General features: G+C 42.4%; 3 protein-coding genes across 7 annotated transcripts in view; 2 read left to right on the top strand and 1 right to left on the bottom strand.

The window, feature by feature from the left end:
• Positions 1-8,967, top strand: part of LOC121864075 (serine/threonine-protein phosphatase 6 regulatory ankyrin repeat subunit A-like) — a 20,301-nt gene extending 11,334 nt beyond the window's left edge. The window contains exons 2-9 of one of the 3 annotated variants that reach the window (XM_042362981.1): positions 767-1,068; positions 1,181-1,232; positions 1,452-1,758; positions 2,486-2,898; positions 3,248-3,568; positions 5,046-5,318; positions 5,558-5,968; positions 6,658-8,967. In XM_042362981.1, coding sequence (XP_042218915.1) covers positions 1,197-1,232; positions 1,452-1,758; positions 2,486-2,898; positions 3,248-3,568; positions 5,046-5,318; positions 5,558-5,968; positions 6,658-8,304 — 3,408 coding nt within the window. In that variant the 5' untranslated portion in view covers positions 767-1,068; positions 1,181-1,196 and the 3' untranslated portion in view covers positions 8,305-8,967. Of the gene's footprint in view, positions 1-660; positions 1,069-1,180; positions 1,233-1,451; positions 1,759-2,485; positions 2,899-3,247; positions 3,569-5,045; positions 5,319-5,557; positions 5,969-6,657 lie in introns of those variants that run through there. The other 2 variants (XM_042362988.1, XM_042362996.1) reach the window with 2 other exon arrangements.
• LOC121864095 (carbohydrate sulfotransferase 11-like) lies at positions 8,895-22,285 on the bottom strand. 3 transcript variants are annotated; one of them, XM_042363004.1, is made up of 10 exons: positions 21,969-22,285; positions 20,798-21,030; positions 20,354-20,503; positions 14,213-14,385; positions 13,564-13,650; positions 13,182-13,402; positions 11,808-11,909; positions 10,410-10,665; positions 10,236-10,281; positions 8,895-9,099 (listed from the first exon to the last, which is right to left on the bottom strand). In XM_042363004.1, exons 4-10 carry the CDS (start codon positions 14,333-14,335, stop codon positions 8,909-8,911), a joined length of 1,026 nt encoding a protein of 341 aa, XP_042218938.1. In that variant the 5' UTR covers positions 14,336-14,385; positions 20,354-20,503; positions 20,798-21,030; positions 21,969-22,285; the 3' UTR covers positions 8,895-8,908. The 3 variants fall into 3 exon arrangements, with proteins under 3 accessions (XP_042218938.1, XP_042218953.1, XP_042218943.1); XM_042363019.1 differs by lacking the exon at positions 14,213-14,385; XM_042363009.1 differs by lacking the exons at positions 20,354-20,503; positions 20,798-21,030; positions 21,969-22,285 and adding an exon at positions 14,552-14,800.
• LOC121864113 lies at positions 15,223-18,963 on the top strand. The gene is made up of 4 exons (XM_042363032.1): positions 15,223-15,523; positions 16,484-16,657; positions 17,178-17,333; positions 17,531-18,963. Exons 1-4 carry the CDS (start codon positions 15,349-15,351, stop codon positions 17,776-17,778), a joined length of 753 nt encoding a protein of 250 aa, XP_042218966.1. The 5' UTR covers positions 15,223-15,348; the 3' UTR covers positions 17,779-18,963.

The following is a 22,285-nucleotide window of genomic DNA, read 5'->3' as shown; positions in this document are numbered from 1 at the left end:
TGAGATACATGTTAATTATCACCTGAGATACATGTTAATTATCACCTGAGATACATGTTAATTATCACCTGAGATACATGTTAATTATTACCTGGGATACATGTTAATTATCACCTGAGATACATGTTAATTATTACCTGAGATACGTGTTAATTATTACCTGAAATCCATGTTAATTATTACCTGATACATGTTAATTATTACCTCGGAAACGTGTTAATTATTACCTGAGATACGTGTTAATTATCACCTGGGAAACGTGTTAATTATTACCTGAGATACATGTTAATTATCACCTGAGATACATGTTAATTATTAACTGAGATACATGTTAATTAACTTTGTATTCAATAAAAACATAAGGTGTGTATGTGTGAATTAGATGAAAAATTTAGCCCACCAGAAAATCATAGGCATCCCAGCTTATTTCACCTGTAGATTAACCTAACCAAACCTAACCAAACCTAACCTAACAAAACCTAACCTAACCTTACGCATAATGAGCCTCACGTGTGCGGGCTGACATATAAACAATATACAATAAATTCATTGACGGGCATTTGTCACCAACACAACAATGAACTGATAACAGGAGGCGATAAAAACGATATCTAATCACTCGTATGGGTCGGTAGAGGCTAGTAAGCTTTGTGTAGCAACCAGTATTGAAGTTGAGTGTGGCGTTGTTGGCTGTCGTGACCTGTCTCTCTAGGTCTCCAGTCATCACCTGTGTCTCTAAGTCTCCAATCATCACCTGTGTCTCTAGGTCTCCAGTCATCACCTGTGTCTCTGAGTCTCCAATCATCACCGGTGTCTGTAAATCTCCAATCATCACCGGTGTCTCTAAATCTCCAATCATCACCTGTGTCTCTAAGTCTCCAATCATCACCTGTGTCTCTAAGTCTCCAATCATCGCACATGGCCACACTGGGGAGGGAAAATGCCCGAGGATGAGGTAACACGTTATCACACCTGTGCGACAATGACCTCAAGTAGTGCGTTACCTGTGAGCCTCCACCTGCTAATTACTCTACCATAATGGCCGGCCAACATAACAAGGTGACACAGGTAATTTAAGTGTACAATATATCAAGTTCTATATAATCAATGTCTGAATATACAGGTAATTATCCAACAGGTGTACTACATTAATCACGTGTCATTAACCTCCCCTCCACAGGTGTTCTCAGACAGGTATGGCGTCTTCAGGATTCAGGAGCTTGGCAACAATAGTGAGTGAAGCACACCTGTCAATTACCTGAAGCACACCTGTCAATTACCTTCTTCATTACTTCTTGTCTGGTCAATCATAGTTAATATATGTATTTAAATTTGCCTTCTGATAAATGTTTACTATATATCAAGGTCACATATTCTGCTATATATATGTATACCGTATATGTGTGTGTGTGTGTGTGCGTGGTAGAGACTCACTTTCACGTCTGCAACAGAACTTGGAAAGGGCAGTCATCTCTGGTAACGCAGAGGAGGTGAAAGACTCTCTCTCCCTGGGCGCTGATCCCACCACCATCGTCAGCGTTGATTCTGATGATAAAGGTCTCTGTCTACTGAGCAAAGCGGCGAGGGAGGGCCACAGTCAACTGATATCTCCTCTTCTGCTAGCAGGACTCTCAGCAGATGGTTCAGGGCAGTCCTGCTACACGCCGCTACACTGGGCCTCTCAGTCTGGTCACCACCAGTTTGTGAGGAGACTAATACTCCTAGGCTCACCCAACCTGGAGGCTGTAGACGACAATGGTGAGTATATTGTGTGTGTGTCGAGTATACAGTTGTTTTAATAAGTGGTTTGGCTTAGAAACTTTGTATGAAAGTAGATGAATGTTTATTAAAAGTATTTCAAACCGGTAAATGTAAGTGTTAGTACAAGACAACACTAACGCCCGGAGTTTTAAACACCCTTGAAGAGGGTCGTCGTGTTTCAACCCATTAAAAAAAAAAAAAAATTACCGCCACACCACCCCCAAGTGAGCTCGTAATCTAGTGCATAACTTATGCCATCTCCTTAGGTGCTGTAACACTCAACCCGGATGTACTGTAGTAGTCGCTAACTCCCGATTGCATAAATAATAATAATATATGTTTTAATAATGTTTGTTAGACTTGTTTTATCATAGAATAATGAATAAAACATTTTACATCAACATTCTGAAATATGAAATTTCACTTTGTCTTTTTCGTACATTTTTGTATATGATAAGAGACTTGATTGTTTGTATTTGTCGTAGTTTGGAAGAGACGCATCTTTTGTCTTCTTACAAATGTTCAAGTATTTTTATATCAAAACAGAAGGTTTGTATTGTTCACACTTAGGGTACAAATATTTTTAATGACAGAGTATCCGGCCCCAGGACTCGTTTTTTTTTAAACGGGTTGAAACACGACGACCCTCTTCAGCGGAAGAGGGTGTATACAACTCGGGGCGTAAAGGTCTATATCATCAGTTAAGGTGAACCTGACACCACAGGTTACACCCCCCTACGTGTGGCAGCCAGCAGGGGTCACCAGTCATGTGTCAAGGAACTGCTGAGTGAAGGAGCTGACCCCAACACTAGGGACTCAATCGGTCGCACGCCGCTCTACATTGCATCCTTGCTCAATCACACACTTGTTGTGCAACAGCTTCTGCAAGATACCCGCTGCGACCCACATGTATTAGACATAAACAACAACACGGCACTACACGCGGCAGCACAGGGAGGAGGGTTAGAGGCAGCGCAAGACCTGGTAGTGGCTGGTATTGATCCAGATGCCAAGACCAAATGCGGAAACACACCTGTGGACCAAACCAGCCTCTATGGTTACCACTACCTCGGCTGGTGGCTCAGGAAGCTCCCTCGTTCACGACCTCTTGTTGAGACGCCTACCTTACAGATAGTGGTACGTACCGTCGTCGAGGTGCAGTACCTTCACCCGCCTGCTTGTACAGTTCTGCATTGGGTGTATGTGGTGACGCTATTGTGTCTGTGGTGACGTTATTGGGTGTATGTGGTGACGCTATTGTGTCTATGTGGTGTATGTGGTGACGTTATTGGGTGTATGTGGTGACGTTATTGTGTCAATGTGTGGTGTATGTGGTGAGGTTATTGGGTGTATGTGGTGAGGTTATTTTGTGTGTGTGTGTGTGAGTTGTGTACGATGTCTGAACCTCTCTGAGTACGATGTCTTAATTGTTGATGTTTTGTCCTGTTAGTGATGTTAATTCTAAAGATGATGATGATGTTTACAGAAAGATTGCTGGAGGAAATGTAAGACGGACTATGGGAGACTGTCACAGCTGATCCACAATAACGAATACGTCACCCTCAGAGTCAACACCCACCTCACGCTAGACGTTCACCAGCAGGATGACAATGGCTTCACACCTCTTCACATGGCAGCACAATTAAACAAACCTGAAGTAGTACGCACCCTACTGCACAAGTGTGGGGTATATCCTGACGTGGTGACCTGGGGTGATGAGACTCCCCGTGATATAGCACTAAAGAAAGGTCACCATGAGTGCCTGACCTTCCTCACAAAATTCATCTCTGGTCAACAACAAACACAGGTTTAAAGGGTGATGCAAGTTTATTGGACTCTGTGGCCTCCAGAGTTTTATAATACAGGTTTTATACGTGTTTCTCTTATGTATTATAGTGTTGTAGTGTTATAGTGTTGTAGTGTTATAGTGTTGTAGTGTTATAGTGTGTGTATGTAGTAGCGTAGCAGACTCGACTGACTGAAGGACATAGTTATCTTCTCAAGACATACTCAGTCAACACCAAGACGCATTCATGTCTCGGCAGAGCTCTGAGTGGCACACACACACACACACCTCTGCCAATTCAAACCTTCCTACTGCAAACATGACAAGTATAGTGTCAGGAAAACAGCTGTACAGGTGTGTGCTGGCGTGTTGGGTCATGAGAACAGCTGTACAGGTGTGTGCTGGCGTGTTAGGTCATGAGAACAGCTGTACAGGTGTGTGCTGGCGTGTTAGGTCATGAGAACAGCTGAGAACAGCTGTACAGGTGTGTGCTGGCGTGTTGTCATGAGTGCACAGCTGTACAGGTGTGGGCGTGTTAGTCATGAGAACAGCTGTACAGGTGTGTGCTGGCGTGTTAGGTCATGAGAACAGCTGTACAGGTGTGTGCTGGCGTGTTAAGGGTCATGAGAACAGCTGTACAGTGTGTGCTGGGTGTTGGTCATGAGAACAGCTGTACAGGTGTGTGCTGGCGTGTTGGGTCAAGACAGCTGTACAGGTGTGTGTTGGGTCATGAACAGCTGGTGTGTGCTGGCGTGTTGGGTCATGAGAACAGCTGTACAGGTGTGTGTTGGGTCATGAGAACAGCTGTGCAGGTGTGTGCTGGCGTGTTGGGTCATGAGAACAGCTGTACAGGTGTGTTAAATGTAGAACAGAACAGCTGTACAGGTGTGTGCGTGGCGTGGGTCATGAGAACAGCTGTACAGGTGTGTGTGTGTTGGGTCATGAGAACAGCTGTACAGGTGTGTGTTCTGGTGTGAGGGCACAGGTGAGGTGTGTGTACAGGTGTGTGCTGGAACAGTAAGTGTGGGTCGTGTGTTGTTGGCTGTACAGGTGAGTCATGATAGCTGTGTACAGGTGTGTGCTGTACAGGTGTGTGCTGTGTTGGGTTATGAGAACAGCTGTACAGGTGTGTGTTTGGTCATGAGAACAGCTGTACAGGTGTGTGTTGGGTCATGAGAACAGCTGTACAGGTGTGTTGGGTCATGAGAACAGCTGTGCTGGCGTGTTAGGTTGAGAACAGCTGTGTGTGTCATGAGAACAGCTGTACATGTGTGCTGCGTGTTGGGTCCATGGAGAACAGCTGTACAGGTGTGTGTTGAATCATGAGAACAGCTGTACAGGTGTGTGTTGGGTCATGAGAACAGCTGTACAGGTGTGTTGGGTCATGAGAACAGCTGTACAGGTGTGTTGGGTCATGAGAACAGCTGTACAGGTGTGTTGGGTCATGAGAACAGCTGTACAGTACCAATATAATAGTGGCAGCATCCCTCACTTTCAGAACCCACAAGAGCAGCTGTTATGGGTCATCAGCCGGAGTGACAACGTAAGGAAGGCCAGTGATCTACTGCGAGGTGGGGCGCGGCCCGAGACTGTGGGTGACTACTCCACACAACCACTCGCCCTGGCCATCACCTGTAATCGATCCAGGATAGTGAGCCTCCTGCTGGCAGCTGGGGCGCCTCTCACCAGCACCACCCAGGGTCTCGGCCTACTGAAGCTGGCCTGGCGCTCACCTGATGTCACCCCCATTGTTCAAGTGACCGTCACAAGGGTGAGTCTCCACCAAACACTAGCTGATGACTGTATGTGTGATGCCAACTGCTGGGGTGAGAGTACTCTTGAGCAGTGGCCAGTAGTGGGACTCGTGTGTTGACATCACCACACAACACCAATATGGAGTCAAAGAGAATTTAGTCTGAAGGTCTTGTGAGTGTCAAATACTCAACCAAAGAGTGTGAGTTGTCATGGTAGTGTTTATCAGTATGTTGACAGGTGTTAATATGTCGACAGGTATTTCTCCATAAACTGAAGGATGAGCGTCGTCGTATAGAGGACCTTTCGCCAAACCTCCGTACAGGTGTTGATCAACTCATATCTACCTTAGACAGAGAAGATGACACCCCCTGGCGCGCCTCTTGGCCTCCGGGTGAGACAATAGCCCAACTGACACACCTCATGGTAGAGGCCGCCCGAGTCAACTGTACCTTGACCTGCTACTTCCTTCATCGTGCGGGTGGTCGACCTTCTCTCCGCGACAAGTCCTACGTGAGTCCTGTACGCACGGCTCTGGAAGCTAAGCACTGGGGTCTGGCGAAGGAGCTAATCAAACACATGGGAGGCTGCCTGTATGTGGAGGAGGACGCTAGAGGTCGACTGCCGGCGGATATGTTGCCTGTAGACCTCCAACACTCTATAGACAAGGTCAGTTGTTCTCTAACTCCTTATGATAAGAGTGTGTTGTTGTGTTGTAGTGTGTGTTGTTGTAAGTTGTAGTAGTGGGTTGTGCTATAGTTTGTGTTGTTGTTGAAGTGTGGTGTAGTGAGTGTTGTTCTGTTGTATTGCTGTACTGTGTTGTGTTGTGGTGTGTGTTGCTGTGTTGTATTATCATTGTGTTGTAGTGTTAGTGCTAGTGTTGTAGTGTTGTAATGTTATAGTGTGTTGTAGTGTTAGTGCTAGTGTGTTGTAGTGTTGTAATGCTATAGTGTGTTGTAATGTTATAGTGTGTTGTAGTGTTGTAATGCTATAGTGTGTTGTAATGTTATAGTGTGTTGTAGTGTTGTAATGCTATAGTGTGTTGTAATGTTATAGTGTGTTGTAGTGTTAGTGCTAGTGTGTTGTAATGCTATAGTGTGTTGTAATGTTATAGTGTGTTGTAGTGTTACAATGTTATAGTGTTTTGTAGTGCTATAGTGTGTGATGTAGTATGTACAGTTTATTTGTATACTTGCACTGTTTACATAACATGCTAAATTAATGTGAGCTTGTATGACTAAATATGTATATGCATACATATGTGTATGTCTGCATATATGTATGCCTGCCTGTCTGTCTTGAAATCTTGTCATTACTTATAAAGAAAACATTATAGCTGTCAGTGTTGTCCTTATCAGAGCATCTACGACAAGGAGAGGAACAAGCTGATGGAGATGGAAGAGAAAACAAGTGACCAGATGATCAAGCAACAGGTGCAGGAAGTGTTGGAGCTTCAAGAGATTCTCTACACCAGCCACTTAAAGGTGAATCTTCCCCAAGACCCCCTCCTCCATGCCCTCCTACTGGCCTCACAGAATGGACTAAAGCAGCTGGTCTACCTGTTGGTCAAGGTGGGAAATCTGCCAGTTGACGAAGTGGTGGATCCTACGACCCAGACGACCGCCCTCCATCAGGCCGCCTCTCACGGGAAGACCAGCTGTGTTATTCTCCTTCTGAGTTTTGGCGCTCAGCCTCTGATGCCTGACAGGTATAGCCAAACAGCGGCACATCTCGCAGCAATGTTTGGACATGATGACACCTACCAGGTTTTAGCCCAGTTTATGCCGCAGTGCAAACCTTCCTGCAGGGCTGGAACCACTCCACAAGAAGTAAACAAACACTTCAACATATACCTGAAGATGTACCACAAACACACAGACACAAATGTATCACCACAAAATGCACAAATATGGAATGACCCAAGAGAGGCTACTAAGAACGTTCTCAGTCAAATTGACTTAAGGAAGTTGATGATGGATGCACAGTCGGTGGCTGTTAATTTCTGTCAAGGTGAAGCGAAACAGGTGAAAGACATAGTGATGCAGGAACTGAAGGCGATTATAGATAAAGTTTCAGGTAAAGATGAAACATACAGAGGGTTACTGGAGCTGCTAGGAAGCGCCGCAGATGCCACAAAACTCTACTGCCCGGACGAGTATGACGTCAATCTCCTCCTCTACACGTGTTCTGGAGTGACAATTAAAGTCAAGGAACAACCCGAGAAAGATGTATCACTCAGCGGTCATAAGTTGAAGATCGAGGTCGAAACAGAAGATGCTGCTCTACAAGGTAATGCACTGCTAAACAATCTTTATCTCAGAATGAGGGAGATTCTTGTTAGCTACAAGATTAAGGACAAGAGAGTAAGCCTTGTGCCACCTGGCTTAACAAAGACACAAGTAGGCGTGACACTGTTAATGTCTTGGCAGGGCAGTGAGTATCCTCTACTGTTGATCGGCGTCGACTTAGTGCCGGTGGTGGTGGTTCCTTGGCCTAGTGAGGTACACAAGCCTCGTCTCACACCCGATAACTCACAGGTGATACCTCTCAGCTACGTGGTAGATAAAAACTGGCGTGGCAGCTTCGCCAACTGTGAGGTGGTGGTGTTGAGTCAGCTGGACCCTCAGGAGCGCCAAGTGTACCTCACCGCCAAGACTCTCCTCTCCTGCATGAAGGCTGAACCCTGGATGCCCAAGAAGTATAAGAATCAGTTCTGCTGGTGGGATTCCCGTTACTGGAAAATCCCTACTCCAGCAGGATTCTGCCTCAAAAATTCCTTCTTGAAGCTGCTGGAGAAGAAACGACAAGAAGAGGTCAACTGGCAAGAAAGTGACCTCAGAGAATGTGTGACAGAAGTGTTCAGAGGAATGTGTCTGCAGGAGGACACTGACGGCCAACATCTTATACCGGCCAAGGTTCACGCTTACTTCGGTGGCGATTGTGAGGTGCCCAAGATTGGTGAAGGAGCTCCAGAAATAATTGCGTTTTTGGAGGAAAATTCTTAGTAAGATGCTGGTGAATGCCAGAGTACAGACAAGGTTTACCGAGTCATAGTGAGAGGAGGAACAGGTCTGTCCGTAACTTATGAATAATGAACACCATCTTGAGAATCATCAATAATCTTACAATGCATCAATAACCTTACAGTGCATCAATAACCTTACAGTGCATCAATAACCTTACAGTGCATCAATAACTTTACAGTGCATCAATAACCTTACAGTGCATCAATATCTTTAGTGTACCAACAACCTACCAGTGGACCAATAACCTTACAGTGCATCAGTAACCTTACAGTGCACCAAATACTGAATGCCTAAGTAACAAATTCAGAATTAAGTTGTAGAGTAATTGTTATAATGATCATGTTGGTGGTGACACAAGTGTTAAGTGATCTTGTTAGTTAACTTTTATAATATTTACTTGTGGCATAAAACTTGTACTCTGTTCTCCCAAAATAATTATTTTTATATCAAAGGAACTTTACATAGTGTAGTGTTCAGTCGTTTGCTTTATTTAATAACTATTACCTGACACTATATGTATATACTGTACAAGTATATATATAATGCCCGAGAAAGTATAAAATAAACAATTACAATACAAACTTTATTTATTTGCAGTACAGTCAAGGTACCTCTGAATGTCGTACTCAAACAACAATATGTCATACTTGTAGAGGTCAATGAGCTTTGTCATCTGGTCATGTGACAGCTGACACAGGTAGTGGTCTGCCAGGTCACTGGTGGCTCCATCCTGTGACCTGTTGATGACCCGGGGGGCCACAATCCCCTGGATACCTGCAAGAGACACCTGGGAGTTAACACATTTCCACCTACAGTATAAACTGTAAAGAAAAGTATCAGTTGAATAGTTCCCCCTTCACTTACTTACAAGACTCACCCCAGCTGTTGGCATCACACACACACACACATGCACCTCACCAGACTACTCATCGCTACAAGGCACCCTGGACAGGCTACAGGCATGGACTACGGAGAACAAGGTCACCATCAACCACACCAAAACCGTAGTCATGTACATCAATACCGCCACCACTCCAGTGCAAGTTCCAGCAGTCACAATGGGTGCCCATCCTCTCCAATTAGTGCAGTCTGCCAAACTCCTGGGTGTTACCATAGACCACAAACTGGACTGGAAGGCCCATGTAAACAACACAATCAAGGCAGATGCCACCTACATGCTACGACGACTTAGGTCACTTGGGGCACCCACGCCAGAGCTGAGGACTATCTACAGCGCCTTTATTCTCCCCAAACTAATGTATGCGTCACCAGCCTGGTCGTCTTCTCTCAACTCTACCCAACAACGTCGGCTAGAGAACGTACAGAAAAGGGCCTGCAGAATCATGCTCGGCGCAGACTACTCCGGCTACAACAACGCTCTCTCCACCCTGGAAATGCCATCCCTCAGTGACCTCCACCACCAAGTACTAGCAAGGTTTGGCAGTGGACTACTGCACCATCCTCGTCATTGCCACCTCCTGCCACCGGCAGTCCCCCACCCAACTCGCGCAGTCCGCCACTACAACAAAATTCAGCCCATAAGAGCCCGCACCGATAGATATAAGAACAGCACCATCCCATCTATTGTTAAAATAATAAACAACTCCTGATTTATGTACTGTACAGCCCTGTAAATGTATTCAATGCATATTATATCATTATGTCTAAATCAAATGTAAGTCTGTATATTTTCAGCCACCGGCTGCAACTCTATTAATAAACTGTTTATTATTATTATTATCATTACATGCACACACAGACACTTGAGATTTAATAAAACAAGATAAAATTAGTATACTGTATATTGCTTAGTTGTTGATAGTGGTTAATGAAAAGAGTAGAGTACAGTAGAGCACAGTAGAGTACAGTACAGTAGAGCATAGTACAGTGCAGCACAGTACAGTACATACCAGAGGTGAAGATTATATACTTGGCATCCTCCTCCAGAGTCTCAACCTGTGGGAGAAACAATGGTTAAAACATAAAGAGCTCTCTCTCTCACCCCCATATTATCCTCACTATACCAGTGTCCAATCTCAGTGTAGTTAACCTTACTTTGGCCAACACAGTGTAGTTAACCTTACCTTGGCCAACACAGTGTAGTTGATTAGACAGGGTGTACAGTAGCTAGTGGCAGGGATCCAGTGTTCGTTTAAGGGCAGGTGTTTGGCGTACCTCTCCAGTAGGTACTGTACAAATTGCCTGAAGGTGGGAATGCCTATGTGAAGGGGCAGTGACTCCAGCCACCCCCAAGGCCCTGTTGCCCCGAGTTCAGGATGCCGTGATTTCATGGTCCGAACTGTCTGGCGGTAATTCTTCCTGTCCACCAACAACTTATTCCTAATGAGAGAGGAGGGTGAGATTTTAATGGAGCAGGGGGAGATATGACGAGGGGTGATACTATGGGGGTAGATATGTCATGATGGGGTGATGATATTATGATGGGGGTGAGAATATCATGGGGGTAGGAATATCATGGGGGTAGGAATATTATGAAGGGGAGAGGTAGCAATGAACAAGTACAGTAATTAAATTATCGCTGTATTGCATCACTACATCAAGATAACTGTTGTAACTCTTAATTACTATTCTCCATTAGTTACTACTTTGTCTTTTTGCACACACACACACACACACACACACACACACACATCAAAGAGTTTCTATAGTGGAAGTTAAGCCTAAGTTCCAATACTTTTTCCCTAACTCACCACATAAGAATGTCATTAACTCTCATATATCCTAATTTATCCTGACACTATCACAAGTACAGTATATCACTCTGTTGATCTCTATACTGTACTGAGATCTTGAACAAACTCTAATTTGGGACGAAAATAGCTGAAACTTCAAGTATATTGTCTTAATATTATTTACACCCAAATATAATTATCTCTCGGGAGTGGAATTTAACAGGCTTAAATAATTAAGTACTTCCAGGAAAAAAACACCACAATCACACCTCAGAAACCCATAGTTGGCAAATAATCAGTCGTGAAATAATTAAAATGCTCCGAGTATCATTACCGTACTACAGGTACCATTAATTACCTCGCAATCAAATTATCGACCATAGATTCAGAATCAGCTCGGGAGTACTGTACCTACACTGAATAGGTTGTCGGTGAATAATACAGGTAGTATACTGACAATTAACATCTAGGGTACAGTATTATCTTAAGGTGTGTGTGTGTGAGGTAACGTCTGATAAAGTATATTTATTGGTGCACATAATTGAGATGCCGGGCATATTGGGCACCCCAGCTTATTTTAAGTGATTATTACCTGATCTAACCTTACTAAAACTAACCTAACCTAATCTTACCTAACCTACCTACAAAACATATTAGATTAAGTTAGGTTAGGCTAGGCTGTATTAATAAGGCTAGGTTAGATTAGGTTAAGCCAAGTTAGGTTAGTCGAGATTAAGTTACATTAAATTAGTTTAGTTTAGTATAGGTTAGGTTGGGGCATCACCATACCTGTAGGCTGAGACAAGCCGCAGTAACGGGTGGCGAGCAATCATGAAGGACAGTGGAGGTGGACTGCCTGCCAACACTGACTTCAACTCTGCTAGGCTTGGGCTGTGGAAAACCTATATTTAACGGACCACATGGGAGAGTGCAGTCCCTTACATCGAGGTGTATTAGATATTAAACCTCCAAATAACAGACCATATAGGAGAGTGCAGTCTATTATATCAAGGTCCATTTGATGTGAACCTCTCTCATATAACCGACTGTACTTGTTAGATTGGTGTCCGCTAAATGAAGATTCTATTGTAAATACCAGATAGATTAATAAAAGGGTAAATACAGAGATAAGATAGATAGAAAATAAGTACAAATAAGATAAACAAAAATACTAAATGAGGGAAATATTTAGGTCAACGGAAATACATAGAGATGACATATCATCAAAAAAAGCGAGAAGAGTCGCTACATCAGAGATAAGAATTTTCAGTCATTGTTCCTTATGTGAGTTAAGCCTTCAGCAGCCCCTTATGTATACAACAGATATATCCAATAAAAAATGAAAGATAAACAAGAATAAAAGATAATCAATAACTCGATCAACCAAGACAACAATGATTATAAACAATGATTAAAGCAAACAACAGTCAGGGAAAGGACAGTAAACAGTACACATGTTGGACTCTATACTTGACTCTGGTCTAACCTGCCAAGATATTAACCTAATCTATCTGGATATTAGGATTGAAGAGGAAATTAGACTGGTAGGATTATGCCCAGTAAGGGATTACTATCTGATTAGATTCTGATAACAATATTAACAGTACAGTACACGTAAGACCTTTATTTCTTACACTGATATACTGCCACTTACACTTTCATCTACACTGCCATTTACAAAACCATTTACACTACCATCTCGCATAAGCCTCCTCACCACCATGACTCTTACTGATACTAATCCTATGTACAAATTTCCTCCTAACTAGTAGCAACAGGTAATTGGTTCAACCTGTGGATTATCAGGAGTCCATACCTGAAATAATTCCCCCCTAACTGTTGAGAAAATATATTAACTGGATAAAAGATTTTCCCTTTTAACTGGTGATGTGAGAAATTATTAATATAACTTGTATATGTATCCTATGGCAAATGTTTCTTGGAGAGTTGGATGGACGGATGAATGGAAATGAACATACACGGATGGACGAGCACACAAAAAAGACATTAGTTAGAACTGACTGACATTTGGATGGAAACAAACACAGATGAGATACAGACAGAAATATAGACAGACAGGCAAACAGATGGACAGATACACGTACATACTCAAGTTAGAACCGACACGAACAGGTGATTGAACGGAGCTGTACACACACACACCTCGGGTACTTCTCTCTGGCCATGGGCAAGGGGCGGTGTATGTTGTCCAGCAGGTCAGCTTGGGTGTATCCGGCCAACAAGTTGAAATTCCAGAGCCAGGTGGAGGAAGCCGCCTTATACACGGGACACCAGACCAGCGAGTGTTCCCGGCTGACCACGAACCCTGCACTCCAGATGTGGTTGACGGGAGTTGATACATCTAAACCATATTTCTTACACATCTACAAAAGTTGATATACTCTAAGGCTTGATATAAAGGCATACAAGAAGTTACCAAGTGCAAATGTATAATGAATTACCTGGTATAATGAGTTACCTGGTATAACATATGAGTTACATGGTATGACACAATATGAGTTACATGGTATGACATATGAGTTACCTTCTGTAGGTGGTGGCGGCGGTGGTCGAGTCGTTGGGTCAGCTGGTCACTCAACATCCACCTGGCAGGTAAGGTGACCTCCTCCACCTGTTGGTCACCCAGGGGTCAAAGGTTAATAAGACCAACAGATTGTGTCCTGTACCAATATAATGTGTCCTGTAACCTGTACCAATATATTGTGTCCTGTAACCTGTACCAATATATTGTGTCCTGTAACCTGTACTAATATAATGTGTCCTGTAACCTGTACCAATATATTGTGTCCTGTAACCTGTACCAATATATTGTGTCCTGTAACCTGAACCAATATATTGTGTCCTGTAACCTGTACTAATATAATGTGTCCTGTAACCTGTACCAATATATTGTGTCCTGTAACCTGTACCAATATAATGTGTCCTGTAACCTGAACCAATATATTGTGTCCTGTAACCTGTACCAATATACAATGTCCTGTAACTTGTCCCAATATAATGTGTCCTGTAACCTGTACCAATATACAATGTCCTGTAACTTGTCCCAATATAATGTGTTCTGTAACCTGTACCAATATATTGTGTCCTGTAACCTGTACCAATATATTGTAACCTGCACTCATGTTAACAAGAGGATGGTTGGTAATTGTATGCGAGTTAACCTGGTAACTTACCGACGTACGTACGTCAGGAGGATCTAGACTATAGTAGACGGCCACACACAAACTCAGGAACACCATCCACGTTAGCCCCTCCAAACACAGCCGTCTACCACACAGATATCGCCGCAGCACCATTTTCTACCACCACGCTCACCAACCACCTCCAGAACTCACCATCACCCCCACTGGAACGTAACACAGATATAATGGTCACTAGAGAAGGACACTACAGTTATAAATTAAATTTGGTCACATGTTAAGACGTCTCATTTCTTAAGTAACTTTATAGAAATGGTGTATTTATTTGGACCACTCAAACATAACTTGGAAATAGAGGGACACTGTATTTACCTGTGTGTGAGTAAATTGGTGAGATTTATTGTAGAATGGACTATGGGCTTGGTGATCGTGTGTAGGGTGCACCTCAAGGCTGGTGCTTCACCCCTTGAGGCACGACACACTATTACCTATACTGTGGCCATATCACCTGGCTACGCTACCTGTAACTCACTCTATTGTACCGCGTTACTCTCTCATGGAGGCACCTTGTCACACTCCGGACTTGGCAGAGGTATAGTCTAGCCTGGCCACATCAACAAAGGCTGCTTCTCAAGTCACCTGATAACCATGATAAGGATATAAAGGTTTCTTGCATATTCCAGTGTCACCATAGTGATATATTCTTAGAATTATGAGTTGATAAGATTGCATAGATAAGGTGTCTCTCTCTTCTCCCTAACTTAATCTAATCTAATTTAACCCAACCTAACCTGACCAAGAACTATGTTAACATAGCCAGAGTGTACAAGGAGTATTGTACACAAATAACCAAGAAGACACACAAACATCTATGACATTTTTCTGTGAAAGAATAACGAAAAACTTTGTTCACCAGAAGTTCAGCAATAGTTCTTATGTAAGTTATGGATATTCGAACGAGAGAGTGTGTGTGTGTGTGTGTGTGTGTGTTGGTCCACAGCGCCTCTGGGAACTCTTGCGACTGCGTACACTGGTGCTGGTGAGGGCAGAGGCAGACCCTAGTAAAGTACAGTAGTAGTTGGCCAGCCCTCACCACACTCACAAGTGCTCTTCTCACCAACCACACATCGTGCTCCTACAACCTGTGACTGAGGGAGGAGGTGGTGGAGATGATGGTGGACAGGTGGGTTGTGGTGGTGGTGGCACTCATCCACACAGCCACAGTCGCCGCCCCAGTGAAGTTTGTTGACCTCATCCAAGATGGCTTCGATCACTACTACAAGATCTACGGCTACTCTATGAACGACACAGCTGAGTACAGGGTGGTGGCTGCCAACTCTACCTGTGAGTGTTTGTGAGTGTGTGAGTGAGTGTGTTAGTGTGTGAGTGAGTGTGTGTGTGAGTGAGTGTGTGTGTGTGTGTGTAGGCAGGTTGAGACACAGGTAAATTGGTCAATAGGACAGGCAGGTCGCTCAATAAATACCACAACACCAATACAGTACTTTGAGGAATGCCATTATTTTTTAAGGCAGTCCACACATAATGCACTACCACACCTATAGCTGTCATGTCTGGTCACTATATACCAGAGGTCACACACCATACATAACCTCACCATTACCTATGATGTCTTGTGTGGTGAAGTCTTCAGTGAATATAAAGGTATCTGAAGTATGAGTAAAAAGTATCCTTGTTAGTCACACACACACACATTAACAAGAATCCACCTCTCATTTATTACTTATTAACAAACACACACACGCACGCACGCACGTCTTCATGGCTTCCCGGGACAGGTGATCTATCCACATGCCAGTCTACAGGTAAATAAATTATGGTAATTGGTGGTGGTAGTGAGGCAGGATACACCATGCTTGTGTGGTGCTGTGCAGGGGTCGTTGTCATGACTCACATGAACCAGGGACATATTTATATAAACTGGAGATTAGACACCCTGATTTATTTCACCTGGTGATTAAACAGCTTACCATTACCTGGGGGATTGGGCAAGGATAGGGTAAGGTGGTGTAGGCAAGGGTAGGGGTAGGGTAAGGTTGGGTAGGTTAGGTAAAGTCTGGACAAATGTTTTTCGTTTTGTTTTTAGCTCAGAAATTTTCCTCGACGTTTGTGGTAACTCTGCTGATAATCCCCCCCCCACCTAACCCCTCTCCTTCCCTCACCTCCCCCACCTCACCCCCTCTCTCCCTCACCTCACCCCTCTCTCCCTCACCTCACCCCCCCCTCTCTCCCTCACCTCAACCCCCCTCTCTCCCTCACCTCATCTCTCTCTCGTCACTGAACCAGGTGAGTGTCGCCGTAAGTGTCAAGTAGTGCCAAGGTGTAGTTCAGTGACGGTGCTGCCACTTGAGGGAGGAATGGTGGAGTGCAGGGTCTCCAACAAGCCAGGACCACTCTCCGACACTAGTGATCGTCCCAAACTGTACAGGACACCAGGAGCCTTCCACTTTCTCTCTGCTGGTAAGAGTGCTCCAGTGTGTACAAGTGTTCCAGTCTGTACAAGTGCTCCAGTGTGTATAAGTGTTCCAGTATGTACAAGTGTTCCAGTATGTACAAGTGTTCCAGTATGTACAAGTGTTCCAGTGTGTACAAGTGTTCCAGTGTGTACAAGTGTTCCAGTATGTACAAGTGTTCCAGTGTGTACAAGTGTTCCAGTATGTACAAGTGTTCCAGTATGTACAAGTGTTCCAGTATGTACAAGTGTTCCAGTGTGTACAAGTGTTCCAGTGTGTACAAGTGTTTCAGTGTGTACAAGTGTTTCAGTGTATACAAGTGTTTCAGTGTGTACAAGTGTTCCAGTATGTACAAGTGTTCCAGTATGTACAAGTGTTCCAGTGTATATAAGTGTTCCAGTATGTACAAGTGTTCCAGTGTGTACAAGTGTTCCAGTATGTACAAGTGTTCCAGTATGTACAAGTGTTCCAGTGTACACAAGTGTTCCAGTGTGTACACAGTAGTACAAGTGCTCTCATATTGCCAGCCACAACAAACTGGGTGGCAGTAGAGGCTGACGGGTACAAGTACAGGGTCGCAGGAAACCTCAAATCCTGGGCCTCACCCCCCAGCTGGTGTGTCAACATCATGGCTGCCTGGCGGACCCCACACATGCCACTCGTTCTCTTGAATGTCATACCTGGTGAGTACTGAACCATGTGGACAGGACATGGGTTTGTGAGCACCATGATATTAAGTTCAATACCTGGTCATGTCAGTTCAATGTTGACATGATCCTGTGTGTTTTACGTGATACAAATGATATATTATACAACACTGTACCTCCTACAGTATACAGAACTTCATATAGCTGTAATAATATGGCATATATTTTTCCAGCCAATTACCATGTTTACATTGACCTGTCGCGAGTTGCCAACGGCCCAGTTACGTGGAAGGCTAGAGGAGACGCCGTGCTGTATGAGGACACAGGTCTGGATCCAGCCCTCCTACAGGACCTGCCAGCCACCCAGCCCTCAAAGTTCTATGCCGTTCACGATGGTTCTCAGGTGACCCTTATGGGGGATACCGGCACCACCCCTCGTAGGATACTGTGCCAGGACAACCCCCTTAACCTCCAGTGGTAGTGGCCTGTCCAGTGGTACCTCCAGGGGAGATAACAATGTAGGGAGTACTCTACTTTGGATTAAGTGACATTATGACTGAACCGGACCCCAACTCATGGCTTACACTCTCTCATGTATACAATACAGCACACAGCATTGCCTCAACTGTCTTTGGCAGCTCACTTGACGATGAAGCATCACAGGTTTCTACGTCCATGTGTTTACCTGCACGTTATGAGTTTGTCTTTTGTTGTTATATCATCAACTATGTTATGGTTAGTAGAAGTTAGATTTAAGTTCTTGGCCAGGCTGTAGTGTCACGTGTGTACTGATGAGTCACCACAATACACATGGGCCACTACTGTGATGGAGGAAACTGCGATTACCTGCAGATTAGACACCTCAGCTTAATTCACCTGAAAATTGGCCACCCTACTCCTAACATAACCAAACCGACACTACCCTAACCTAACTTACCCTACCCTAACCTATCTTACCCTAACTGGACTTAACCTAACCTTTATTACCCGAACCTAACTTACCCTGCCCTAACCTAAACTTACCCTAACTGGACCTAACCTTTGTTACCCTAACCTAACTTACTCTGCCCTAACCTATCTTAATCTAACTGGACTTGACCTAACCCATTCAGGTAGCATTAGAGTGGTTAAACTTCAGGTGATATAAGCTAAGGTTTCTAATTTTCAGGTGATCAAGGTAGAAAGTACTATTTATCATCCTCTTGTCAACATTCAGGCAAAAAATGTTTGGCTGACTGCCGTGTGTGTGTGTTTCAGTAACCTAACACAATGGTACTCGACCCCAGCCATCCACGCCCTGCTATAATGTGATCTACTGTGACCATAAGAGTGTTTAAGAATCTACAGCATGTACATTTAAGAATCTATAGGAGTTTTGATTTGGAATTTTGGAATATAAAGAGTTGTAACTTAGAATTTAGGAATATGTATGCCAGGTTCCATCTTAGAATTTAGGAATAAGCCAGGTTCTAACTTGGAATTTAGGAATATATTGAGTTCTACTTGGAATGTTAGTGGTGCTTTTCATCTTCCTAGACATTAAGTTACCAGTATTATGTGCCTTACACCATAACACCCAGTGCAGTATTATCTAGTCTCAATGGTAATGAATACAATGCACTGTACTGTAATTGATCTCAAATAAACCAATAAAAGAAAATGTGACTCTTACTGTTTCACTCAACCGACCTTCTGAGACTTTATACTTAACTATGTAAAGTAACTTAGTAAAACCATAATGAAAATTGTACATAATAAAGTAAAAATAACTGCACATACTTAAGAATTTTAGGTAGATAGATATATAGATGAATGATAAATATTTGTTCCTTAAGATACACATTCTTAATAGTGACTTGTATTTGTGAAGGAATGTTGTACTCAAGAAAATAATAATATATTAACACGAGACGACGAGAACATTAACGCCGTCTGTGAGTTAACTACGTAACTAACATTGCTAAATCATCACCAAAAATTCCAACTAGATGGATAGATAGATTGACACATGAATAATTAAATAGGTTTTAGTTAGTGAATGGCTTGGTAAATATAGATAGATACATATAGCTCAATAAATTTTATCAATGTTAATAATTCAAAATCTTACAGTTCTTCAAAAGATAACTGAAGTAATTGGTTGGTCTAGTTACCCCGAGGTAGATCAGTAATGTGTTTCCCGGTAGAATCAATCACAAGCTGTGAGCCGAGTTATTGTTATTTTTCAACTTGTATTTTTGGGTCGATTTACATATTTAATTATTATTATTTTTTTACTCTGTAACATGTATACACAGAATGTGCCCAAAAAATTAAAAATGTTTATCATAAGGTCAACAATATAAAAGGGAGTGTAATGTATATTGAAAAATATGTGGTGAAAGTTGCCGATTAGGAATGCACCCCCCCCCCCCAATATTTACATTAATTCTTCTGGGGAAAATTGTCCTCATATTCACAATGACTTTTAGGAATGTATCCTTTGGGATAACCAGGGTATTCTTGCAATAATAATAATAAGATAACAAGTACAGTACATCAAGATAAGTTACAGTTCATTTAGTAAAGAATATATCCACAAAATTCTGTAGTAAACATACTGTCACAATATTCCAACATCTACCATCATGAACTGATATATATAAAACCTTCAAGCTTTACTGGTTGTGTTGACACCATACACAGGTAAGCTTGTGTCAATATTTGTCAAAAGGGAACAAAAACACCTCACAATACTCCTCTCCAACCTCCACTAATATGTACTGCACCTGTATCCACTTCTACAATACTGTCAATTACCCCAGAGACAATTTTTGGGTACTGTACCTAATGTTACAGTTGAGGAAGTAAAAGTGGTCGAGTGCAGTGTTGGTCTCTGTCAGCTGTGTACCAAAAATATGCTTAATGTAGTGAACAGTGTGTTGTATCTGCACCAGCCCAGCCAGCGATGGGACCCTCTTCTACAGTGACACATCTCTTCTATTATTACTGTAATTCTATGTTAGTGAGAGTTAATTATCATGCCAGTTGGTTTTTGTAAGAAGAGCCAGACTTACATTAAGAAATATGTCAGTTCCATTGGTAAGTCTTTGTTGATCAGCTCGATGTAGCGGACCAAGTCATAATGGGTAACTCGCTGCACCTCACCGTACATGTCGAGGACGGGCTGGAGCACGTCATACTTGGAGGTCCACCTCTTGTATGTACTGTAAACAAAAACCTACAATTATTGTTACAGGTTTGGGAAGCTATCATGATGGGGTAGTGGTTTAAACAACTTAATATTAGCTACTGCCAGTACTGTACGTCAAATTTTTATGAACCTGATGGGTAAGTTTTGCACAATCCTGCAGTCAATAGTAAAAAAAATACTGTGGAATTCTTGTGAATCAATGATGGTTGTTTGTTTATTGCCAACACAATTCTTCACTACATTTCCGTGTATTACTGTACAATGATAACTGTTGTTCCCAGTATGGTGCACACATAGTTTACATTACCTAGTGTCACAAAACTGTGTCGACTCATGAGGCAGGAGGCTGGACAATCCAGTCTTCTTGTAGTACAGTATCTCGTGATGCCCACAACAGCAGGAAGCAGGGCAGTGACATCTGGTGGACAGTGCTTCTTACTACAGTATCAAAGGCCTGACAGAGGACGTTGTTTAGCAGATGGGTGGTGCAGCTCGGTCTGTCCTCACCACTGTCAGCTGAAGTCGTGCTGGAGCTACAGTCTAATATCACACAAATGTATTACAAAATTTATCCATAAGTTGAAGGTCATTGTTGATGTTACACACCAAACATCATCAACATCTTTATTATTAATGATGAAGACACTCTTGATGACTTGAATTATGTTTAGGACAAATTTAACCAAAACAATTATTCAATTTATTAGTTAACTTACACTATTGGTGACAAGGACCTTTTGTTACAGTAAGAAACTGAAAATTTTTATCCTTTGATGTTTTTGTAACACAATATGGTCCTGTACTAACAAGAAGCTCAGTACAGTAGACTTTTCCACCTCACTTGGTATGGTTGTGCTGCTAATAATATATACTGTACTGTGTTTTTCCTTTGAACAAACCTAATTTTCATATAGAGATACAGTACGTGGCTAAGACATGAAACACACAAGAATCTGACCTCATAATATACTGTTCTGTACTGACAAACAGATGTCATGTTGTGACCTGACCTAACCTAACCTAACCTGACCTGACCTGATCAACCCTACCTATAGATACAGTATGTGGTTCAATCCTGGACAACTGTAAATGATATGATCACTCTTGATAGTGAGGATTTTGGGTGTTGGTGACTCTGGAAACCTTTAATTGGATATCGTCAGTCAGAAAAGCCTCATGTGTCAAATATTTACTCAACAACATTTTAAGTAACTTAGCCATGAGACCATATTTGACTCAGTTATTGTTATAATTTATCAATTACATCATTCAACAATATTTACCACATGCACAATATATATTAACATTTTCAAAGTCACCACAACGACCTAGCCACTAACATTCACGTTGAAGGAAGATACTAAGATAATAATGACTGCCACCCAAAAGGCTATAGGAAGATAAGTGTTGAAATGATAAATTAAACTGTAATTTAACCGCCACTACTTATAAACCAAAAGTATGAACTATTAACTTACCTTTTCCCGTCTTTTGAGAATAAATTAATCCTTAGTTCTCCAGTATTTCCCCCAAGAACAACACAACAGGTGGAGCCATGTCACCCTGCGCCACCATCCATTTAATAGGTATTTAATTATTCCCGTAAGACTACAACTTCCTTATAATATTTCTGATTTACTCAATTATATCATAAAATAGTCTTTAAATTTAGTAACACAATACTTTTCAAATCAATATAACGTTTAAAGGACTTCATTTAATCTTCTTTCCTATTTTCAACAACTAAATAAAACTATTACAGTATATTTCACACAAAGATTATAACTAAATTTAA

The sequence above is a fragment of the Homarus americanus genome, unplaced genomic scaffold (genome assembly GCF_018991925.1).
Source record: "Homarus americanus isolate GMGI-L3 unplaced genomic scaffold, GMGI_Hamer_2.0 scaffold53277, whole genome shotgun sequence".
NCBI classification, from domain to species: Eukaryota; Metazoa; Arthropoda; class Malacostraca; order Decapoda; family Nephropidae; genus Homarus; species Homarus americanus.
This window is presented reverse-complemented; position numbering and strand designations above follow the sequence as displayed.